At 39.3% G+C, this 10448-nt stretch overlaps 1 protein-coding gene across 7 annotated transcripts in view; it reads right to left on the reverse strand.

Moving 5' to 3' along the window:
• Nucleotides 1-10134, reverse strand: part of LOC124157303 (kinetochore protein ndc80) — an 89983-nt gene extending 79849 nt beyond the window's left edge. For all 7 annotated transcript variants that reach the window (XR_006864570.1, XR_006864568.1, XR_006864567.1 and 4 more), the window contains exons 1-4: nucleotides 9898-10134; nucleotides 8868-9077; nucleotides 4232-4602; nucleotides 4003-4139 (exon numbers count right to left, since the gene is read on the reverse strand). Coding sequence is in view for 1 of the 7 variants with exons in the window: in XM_046531922.1 (XP_046387878.1) it covers nucleotides 4003-4139; nucleotides 4232-4602; nucleotides 8868-9077; nucleotides 9898-9986 (807 nt within the window). In the remaining 6 variants the exon portion in view is untranslated. The remainder of the gene's footprint in view (nucleotides 1-4002; nucleotides 4140-4231; nucleotides 4603-8867; nucleotides 9078-9897) is intronic.
• Nucleotides 10135-10448: the final 314 nt, after the last annotated feature.

A 10448-nucleotide genomic window follows, 5' to 3' on the forward strand; every position in this document is an offset into this window, starting at 1 on the left:
ATGTTCAATTATTTTCAGTCCATCTCTTTAAGTTCTCAATAGTTACTTCGGAGGGGCCATGGTCGGAAGACGACTAAAATTAAACTAGTGAAAATGACTTTATTAAACCCACATGGAAAACACTCGGTGGTTCGAAGTCCAGCCACCCCGGAAAGTAGGGAACCACTCGTACGAGGTGAAGTTCGGAACTGACGTATCGCCAGAGCACACTGCAGAGGGCGAAGCGTGACCATATGACTGCGCCATGAAATTTTTTACCCTAAAGATGCCCATTCTTTTCTAATTAGCGTAGCGCCAGATGATCAGATGAATTCGGATTGTTAGTAGGGAGAAACAAAAATCCTGAGAAGATATCCCTTCGTCAGTAACTCTGACAAGTGAGACTACTAGTAGTAGTATAGCTCGTAAATTGATAACTGATAACAACCTGGTATCATGTTTTCGGAACAAAATGCCGAATTAACTGCCGTAAGCTCAGCTACGAGGATATCGCGTTTCGCCAAAAATCACCATCGTATTTTTCCATCTATTTCCTTGCTTAAAATACGTCATGTGTGGTCTCGTTTTTTTTAACGTGCAAATTACTAACATTTCAATCTAATAAAAGCATAATAGCAATTACTGAATATCATTGTTAGATACCTTTTGGGCTAATAGGTGATTCATGCAGCAGTTGACCTCCATAAACTGGGAACTTCGAAGCAGTTAGGCTGAAAAAGGTCAGTTGGTGAGAAGAGGGGAGAGCGCGAAACACGTTTCTATTGTTCTCGTGTAACTCGATATTTTCGAAGCTAAGGTCTTCGTAATAAGATCCCTGCGCGAGCTGGGACCTGTTTTTATTTTGAAGAAGAGGAAAGCGTCAGAAGGGGGGAGGAGAATGGTGAATGGAGGGGGATAAAGGTTCTTGGGAAATGCGCTAATGTTACTTTCCCACGGCACTGAGCTTCTCCCAATGGTAGTTCCATCTCTTGGGGAGGATTCCAACTACGTGCTTGTCGTTATTAGCCATAAATGACACATTGTATTTATTTCGTCTCATTTTCGTCAAACGATGGATGCGGGAAAATTCTGCGTCGGAACCGCGATCTTCAAACGATCAATGCGAGAAACGATACTTCGGGGAACGATAGATGCGGGAAAAAATTAAATTGTCTTTAAGGAACTTTATTTGGGACCAGAAACGGCAAACGATCAATGCAGGAACGATAGATCGAGGTTCCACCGTATAACATTCTTTTGAAAGCGGCAGTGTAATGACTTCTTTTCTCTGCTATCGTAATACTCTGAAACCAAAACTGAATCGATCTCTCTAATCAGAGGCAAATCATGTTCCCTTCTTACCGTTGCTCTGGGAAAAATGGAACGACTATGTAGCATAATTAATCGTAGAGGGCGTAACTTGGTGGAAATCCATAATATCACGAATACAAGGATCAAGGAAATAGCAAAGTTCTTGATCCTTGTATTCGTGAGACTATGTAGCAATTTATATCGCGACGGCATTGAGGCTTTAACGACACAAACAAACAGCATTACCTTAGATAGCACAAAGAGGAGGAACTGGATCACCACCGACAGTAAATAACTCCACACAAACTTTCCGGTTGCGACGTAAAACTGGCAAGTTCCAGGTCGACGCATGCGACAATCGTGTACGCTGTGTTGCCATAAGCGGAAATCTTCTCTCGTTTTCAGGGCCGCAATGCGCGAGAATTAGTAACGTCACGCCGAAAGCTCGCTGTCACCCGGTTCAAACGCAGGGAGCGTAGTGTCCACAGCGCATGGCAGGTTGTCAAGGCTAGCGGTCTTCCAGTCATAGGATTGAGGGTGTTGAATAAACGTTCAAATTTTTCGACACAATGGCCATCTAGATTTAGTTTCGAAAGTGGTCGCTGCAGCCAGTGAGAAGGCTAATTGGGTGGAAGGGGGACTAAGCAGTGACCGAGGGAGGGGAAACCAAGCCATTTGAGGAAAGCAAACAAGCTGATGAGAAGTGGTGTCATATTTCAGGAGGGGGAGAGAAAAGGCCTGCGCTGGGGAAAGATGTTTTTTTCTTCAGGCAACATTCGTTCCCACGATTTTCTGACCCATGCGACCGCATGCGACGATGCTCGCCACAATGAATAGAAGTGCGCTAGCTACGAACGAAGATGAAAATTTCTGGGAAGGTATTATTATCAAGATTGAGAGATTTTTAAGGTTTTAAGACGAAATTCACGGCTATTTCCCGGTTTTTTCACGGTAGAGGAAATTCACGGCTAATTCACGGTTTTAAGGTTTTCACGGTTGAGTGGGAACCCTGGAAGAGTTTGATCTGGAGTGTAGCTCTCTACGGTGCAGAAACGTGGACACTGAGGAAAGAAGACGAGAGAAGATTGGAGGCATTCGAGATGTGGGTGTGGCGAAGGATGGAGAAGGTGAAGTGGATGGACAGGAGGAGAAACGACAAAGTGCTGGACATGGTGGGTGAGGACACGGAGCTTTTAGATGAGATATGGAGGAGACAGAAGGGTATGGATGGAGCGAGTACTTAACGGGGAGGGAATGTTGAAAACAGTGTTATAGAGAAGAATGATAGTTAAACGAGGGAGAGGAAGGAAAAGAATAGGGTTTATAGATAGAATGAAAGGGAGTAGGTCTCATTGTGAATTGAAGAGGGAAGTGCAGGATGGAAGTGAGGCTCCTGGAATTCTCCTCAAGCACTCCATGGAAATCTCCCTTAATCGGTAGAATACTTATAATAATAATATCTATTGTCACAGTCGAAGGGGTATTTTCTCAGGATATTTGGTATCTCCCTGATAGCAATTCGAATTCTTCTGCTTATCTCATGAGAACTTTCAAAGATGAACTGAAAATAATTGAAGAAGAAAACCTGGTGGAGAAGCGCGTGTATTTTGCAAAATGCTTCGGATTGTCTGCTAGCAGTTGACAATAGGAGTGGGGGTAAAGCGAGCTACCTGTTGAAAATAAGAAGTTGAATGAAGCCGAGTATCAGATGGGCGTGCAGCTGAAATGGCGTTTGGTAGATAAGAATGTATACATCAGACAGAAATCCATCGTAGCAGTGTAAATGCCGAGACGGCATGCAATCATTTTTTCCCGAGGTGGTGTGTCCCCTAAGGATATTTGAAAGAGATGTTAGTTGAATCAACTACATGCCCACATTGTTTCCATAAAATTAAAATATTCCATTAATCAGCTAAATTCCTGTTTGAATCCTTTAAAGGAAATCACAATTACTCGCCAAAATCTTGGGTTTCCTGCTGCATAGGCAACCTAGTCAAAGGCTATTCGAAATCTCCACCGGGTAATCTCCTTCATGGCTGCCGACGTTTCGGGGTACAAGTCGTACTCCATCTTCAAGGCTGGCCTTCACTACCAGCATACGCCGGGAAAGCATCCGATCTTTTTTCAACCTAGTCAAACATTTCCGCATTCATCGTTTTTTCGTCCATCCCCTTGAAAAATGATAGATCAAAGTTCCACTGTATACCTTTTTATATATACATTCTTCAAGTGAAATAGAAGAAGAAACATACGTTTAATATGCTTTGTGCAATTCTAGTATTCGAGGTATTCGAATATTCGAGCAATGATTTAATATTCGAATTCGATATTCGAGTTCGAGAAATCTGCTATTCGACCCATCTCTAATTTATAGCTAAGCACCCTATGCATTTGGCCATCATATTCCCTCACTTTCAGCACAAAATCTTTCTGAGAAAAGTGATGGGGGACCCTAATTGAGGAGGAGTGACATATTTTCTCCAAAACTGAGACCTAAAAACTTGGGGGATACTTCAATCTGTCCAGAGTGTCTGTGCAATACATAGAGGCAATGATGACAAGTGAGAAAATACACAAGTGGCTACATCACCTAGATTGATCCCCACTAATCAATTAATTTGTATTTGCCATTGGTAAACCTATGTACATTTGAATAAAAAAAGCTTATCATGCATGGCTTAATTACTAAATGAGTGATTGAAATCAACATACCATTGCTTCATTCATAGGACTATTCAAACTTTCTGGAGAACTTTCCAGAGCTACCTCAAATGGTTCCTGTAGCACAACAAGGTCAACCAGCCAACCCAAAAAGGCGATCACATATGGCCATGAATGAGGAGTGTTGGCTGCATAAGAAAAATAATATTCCCGTTACTACATAAATCAAAAAATCAAAATGAGGAAAATCATGTCCAATAAGGAAATTTCAAAATCTTACGGGTGAGTAGATGAGATTTATATATAACCCCAGGATAGCCCAGCTTCTTTGCAATTGTAGGTATACTATCATGATAATTTGAAGAATTGAATTCCACTTTCCTCCTAGACCCAACTTTTTTGTACAACAAATTGAACAATGCAATGAAAGCCCCCTTATTCATATTTTTCAAGTCACTGCTTTGAATGAGGCCAGCAGGAGCTCTTCCTTGCCCACCAGCCAGTAGATCACCAACCAATCCAGTTCTATTTAAATAAGATGCAACATGGCGGGAAAGGCGAATTTGAGAGTTTTTATCCAGGGCAGTTCGCTGTTCCTTGCGTGCAGTGTGAGATTTAGCACTTAATTGGGAAATGCAATCAATAGCTTTCCTGTTAAAAAAAATTGGCAATGACAAAATTAATCAGTTATAAGATCTTAGTTGCATTAAATGAAGTCTATCCATGAAGAACTATCTTCTACAGCTCACCAACCAGAGCTTAAAAATAAGTGCACTCAGGGGGAGTGGGCACTCAAGAGTCCTTGCTTACCACAGGAGTGGAACAGTGGAACAGTATGTAGAATATTCTCAGCCTCTCTCAAGAGAAAAAGTTGAGTAGCCCCTTTAAAGGGGCTTATAAATCATCATGAAACACACCATTGGCAAACTATAACTACTAATAGAGTTCCTGCCAACCAGCGATGAGGGCTCAGGCAGGTAGCAGCCCAAAAAACCATGTGATCACATTGAGCTGCTACATAGCAGTCACATTTCAGGGAAAATTCCAAAGCTGTCCTGTAGTTCTCTGAGTACTCAATCCCCATGAATGCACTAATTATAACATGCAACAAATGTACAACTACCACTTATTACAATTAAAATTATTTATATATCTTCATCACCCCAAAAACTGCACATTTAATGCCTTTACATCAGGGAAATCTAACAATAACAACATAGGATGATCACAAACACTCATGCCTTGAATAGGGAAAACCTACCCAGGTGGGCCTCAAACCCACAACCTATGATTTGGCAAGCCAGGAATTTACCCTGCCATCACTAAGGCCTGCAAATATTGTCAAAACACCACGTTTTGGGATAAGTCATTTGATATTTAAAAGGAAAACACTCAATGCACACTGAAATACAAGGGATCGTTTTTTTTTCTTTGTACTTATCAATACAAATTGATAAAAAAATCTGGACAAGGAAGATTATTTAGGGGCAAAGGAACCATTGGTACTAATAAATTCTGAACAAAACATTTATTCATCATCACTTGTCCACGAAAAACACTATCAAATGCATTTTTATTTTACTTTTATTAACTATTATGTAGTACCAAGAAATAGACATACATATTACAAAAATATGTCCAAGCACTACATATGATGGTAGTGCCAGTCACAATCAATCCTTGTAAATCACCTCGATGGTGGAGATGATTTTCTAACTTTCCATTTGACTACTTGATGAATATAAAACTGGAGAAGGTATAACGTAAGGGGAATATCTAAGTGACACTAGAATTTAACAATATATTCTTCTCATTCATAGCCATCAACATGTACACTCACAAGGAGACTTTGCCTAACTGATGTCAAGAAAGAAGATGAGACCCTTTTTATTTGAAAGTAGACAGTTAGGTAGGAATACTGCTGAAGGGTTTTGTCCAAATACGCCCGGGTTTGAGAGAAAAAAGCATTTAAAAATTTAAAAATACGGTCACGTTCAATTTAGTTAAAAAATTTCGCCCTATTGTTTAAAGGTCGATTTGGCCCAGTGGTACCGTATCGCGCTTACGTTTTGAAAGTCCAGGGTTCGAGGCTCGGAATGAGTAATTTTTTTCCAGTCTGCCACTTTCTCCATTTTTTGTACTTTGTTCCATCTTCTTCAGATTTGTTGATTTCAGACGTTACACGTTTTTTTTACTAGACTACTTTTTTAGAATAAGCCTTAAATTGACATTCATGTCGCTAGCTTACCTTGCTTCGAATTATTCTTTCCGTTGCAGAGATTCATCCAAATCGGAGTGATATAACTCTGATGCTGGCGTCGTAGTGAAGGGAACTCGTTTCCGAAGCAAAAGATTTTAAACATACCGACTTCGAAGAGTTTCCCAGATTCCTACTTCGAGTAGAGTTTTACCTGTCTACCTCTATGATCAATTTTGAGTACTCCAAGTGCTAAACGTTGTTCTTCTTACATTTATTGCTGTCAATTAGTCTATTTTTAACTTGGTAATTGTTAGAAATGCTTTATATGCTAAATTTTCAGAATGAAGTGAGAATCGTTACTCATTATAGCTCTCGCCGTCGAATGGACCCCGACTATTGTTTGGCGGGCGGCAGGTACGCGGCTATTGTTGGGCTAATGAGCGGTGCCTTAATCGATTAAGAGATCTCTTACCCGCCGTCTCTGTTTGGACAAACTATAGGGCGAATTTTATTTTAACACGTGCTAATCCAAACTGGCGGTCGAAGTTCCGTCTTAATTTTTTTATTGAATTATTTATTTTACGTTTCCTTTTTAAAGGATATTGATCGTATTTTCCTATCTTTGGCATTAGTTTGAGCCTAAACCTTCATCAGTTGACATCCGAATGCAGAAGTTTGGAATAATGTCTTCATAATTTAGTATACCGTGCGAAATAAGTATTTTACCTGCATCATCCGAGTTCATGTAAAGGGGAAATTAATAAATAAAAAAAGAAAAATTGGAGATGGCACCGCCAATATCAGTAATATTCAATTCTTTTATTCTGGTGCCCTGTATTACTGAGGTATTTCCTAAAATAAATGGTCCTGTATACGGCAACAATTCCTTGCGGGATTACACCTTACGGTCTCATGAAAGGGAGGGAAAACTAAATGATATCGTGCTGCAGAGAAAAGCACAAGGGAGTAGCAGAAAGTGGGAGTCTAGGTAGGCCATGGAAAAAGAAAAGGGAAGGGATGAACCGACAAACCAATCTAAAAATGATACGATCGTATGGACATCGACTTCAACCGTTGCGGGCCATGAACCAATTTCAAGTTAGCCTAGTAGTATAATCCAGCTAATAAAAAGTTCATATGTGCCAACAACTCCTTCCCCAGTTTATACAGTTTGTTTGAAAGCTCTTGCTAAATACGCAGAAAGAAGGAGACTGATATTGAGGGGAGGGTTAGTTAGGGGGAGCATACCTCGCCTAGCGATCGGTTAGGGAAGAAGGAATAGGGGATAATGGTTGACAGGGTGGTCAAAAATGACTTTTTGGACACTTTACACATTCCGAAAAAAAATACAGAACTTCAACCTCCTATCCAGTTTATTAAGTGTTAAAAAAACCTTTGTCCTATTCGTTCAGCCCTTCAACTATCCAAGTGTAAAGGACAAAATTTATTTTCAAAATCCTACCTGCCGCCCGCCAAACAATAGTCGGGGTCCATTCGACGGCGAGAGCTATAATGAGTAACGATTCTCACTTCATTCTGAAAATTTAGCATATAAAGCATTTCTAACAATTACCAAGTTAAAAATAGACTAATTGACAGCAATAAATGTAAGAAGAACAACGTTTAGCACTTGGAGTACTCAAAATTGATCATAGAGGTAGACAGGTAAAACTCTACTCGAAGTAGGAATCTGGGAAACTCTTCGAAGTCGGTATGTTTAAAATCTTTTGCTTCGGAAACGAGTTCCCTTCACTACGACGCCAGCATCAGAGTTATATCACTCCGATTTGGATGAATCTCTGCAACGGAAAGAATAATTCGAAGCAAGGTAAGCTAGCGACATGAATGTCAATTTAAGGCTTATTCTAAAAAAGTAGTCTAGTAAAAAAAACGTGTAACGTCTGAAATCAACAAATCTGAAGAAGATGGAACAAAGTACAAAAAATGGAGAAAGTGGCAGACTGGAAAAAAATTACTCATTCCGAGCCTCGAACCCTGGACTTTCAAAACGTAAGCGCGATACGGTACCACTGGGCCAAATCGACCTTCAAACAATAAGGCGAAATTTTTTAATTAATTGAACGTGACCGTATTTTTAAATTTTTAAATGCTTTTTTCTCTCAAACCCGGGCGTATTTGGACAAAACCCTTCAGCAGTATTCCTACCTAACTGTCTACTTTCAAATAAAAAGGGTCTCATCTTCTTTCTTGACATCAGTTAGGCAAAGTTTCCTTGTCAGTCATAACTTAGTCTAAGAGTGATGACACATGCAACATCAACTACTAAAAAACTTATTCAATCATTAAGGCACAAGCAAATAACATGACAAACCCAAGTTGTCCTTCAGCTGTAATAACTTACAAGCACCTAACAAACTTGCTCTATTTCAATTTTACATTTCATTATGTCAGGTCCTTAGTGATACAAGACGGAGACAAATGTAGCAATACTGATGGCTAACTTGCATCTAAAATGCAGTCTGTGCTAGGAATTAAATTTATTACATCAAGGCTACGTAATTACTTATACAAGGACCCTATATGACTTACAGGTGTACAAGACATAAGAGAACCTCCCCAAAGCTACAAGTAATCATTCAACTAACGCAACGTGAAAATTGGAATTTTTACTTCCATTCTACACAAAAAAATTTTAAGACATACAATACACCCTTTTGCACAAGTGTACTTACAAAAAGGAGAACAAAAACAATACCTTGCTGAAAGAGAAACTCTTGGAGTAACTGGATTCAAAACTGGAGTAAACAGGACTCCAGCTGCTGATCCTGCAGCAAAAGTGCCATCATGACTCGCTTTAGACACACTATATGTGCGATCTGATGATGATGAACGCCTTTTGGAGCCTCCTGCCACCACAATTCTTGGAATGCCACTCTTTGGCTTCTTTTCCTCGGCGGCCATAATACTGAAATGATGAAAGGGTGAGAAAACATTGAACAATGATTAAATATATGCCTACCTTTGGTTTTGGTAGCATTTTAACTAAGCATGTGTACATGGCCATGAAGAATGATATTGTCCAGGGTGCGAGTCCACACAAACATGCACCTAAGAAATAGTAATCATTTGATGTAGACCCCAATATGTGGAGTAAAATCCAAAATCATTTCGCACTGACAAAATATTGAAAATCTACCCTGAAAAATACTGGACAAATTAAGATGATAGAGAATTCACTCTTTTGTGTGACTTTCGAGTGGAATACCTCCAGTGGAAAAAACAAGAAGAAATATCTACATATCATTATCGACACGTACAAAATTTCCACTATAAATGCGTTGAGAGTGAAATGAAATATTTGATACCAAACAATGATAAAAAAGACAAGTGAAAAACTCAAGCTAGAAGTGAGGGACCTGCCAAAAAAGTAATATAAAATGTTGATGACATAGAGGAAGTTTTGAAATAAGAGAATGACAACAGCATGAAATCCAACCACCAAACTACCCACATAAATGTTTCTCAGCAAAAATATTATAAAATAAATTGGTAGGAATTTAATAAATTTGAACAAGCTTGGTTGGCATAATTTAAAAGGATGGAGCATTATGTATCTGACATAAGGCTATGGATGAAGTAGCGATGAACAAGTGGTCTTGACGGCGCAGCATTTAGACAGAATAACCGACAAGCAACCACAATTTAGCATGGCTGTCTTAGGTGAAAAAACAGAAGCTAATACACGGAGGATTAACAATAAGAAGATAATTTCATTATATACTAACCACGAGTCTTCTGCTGAAAACTTGATGGGGTCAACAGATGACCGTCTTCCCATAGAAAATCGCTTTCTTATTTTCGTTAAGGGATCCATGGTGACCCTTTACAGCAGAAAGCTAAGGGAGAAAGGCAGAATGTGCGGGATGACCTATACACCAATAAATACTACGACACAAAAACCACAAAAACACCAAGTCCGTGTTATGAAGTCGTTGCCGCTTTTGAATGATTGGCAGTTATGTGATTGGCTGAGCCCGGCTTGGCCGAATGTACTCCATTGGCTTCCAACGCTTTTAAAAACAAATTGCAAGTAGAATGTTTATGCAAGATTTAAAAAAATAATTGATAAAATTCTATAAAACTGTAAAAATAAACTTACCTTCATGATAAATTTTCCAATTTATCTTAATTTTTAAGGCTGATTCCTTTTGGAAACTATATGGCGCCAATTTCAATTACCGCACATAGGAAAGCGCCCTGATTAGTTTTCATAGGAGACAAAGAATTTATTAATAAAAGGACATTAAGAACTACTTTGTTAACTTTTCAGATGTTT

This window comes from Ischnura elegans, chromosome 4 (genome assembly GCF_921293095.1).
Source record: "Ischnura elegans chromosome 4, ioIscEleg1.1, whole genome shotgun sequence".
Lineage (NCBI taxonomy): Eukaryota > Metazoa > Arthropoda > Insecta > Odonata > Coenagrionidae > Ischnura > Ischnura elegans.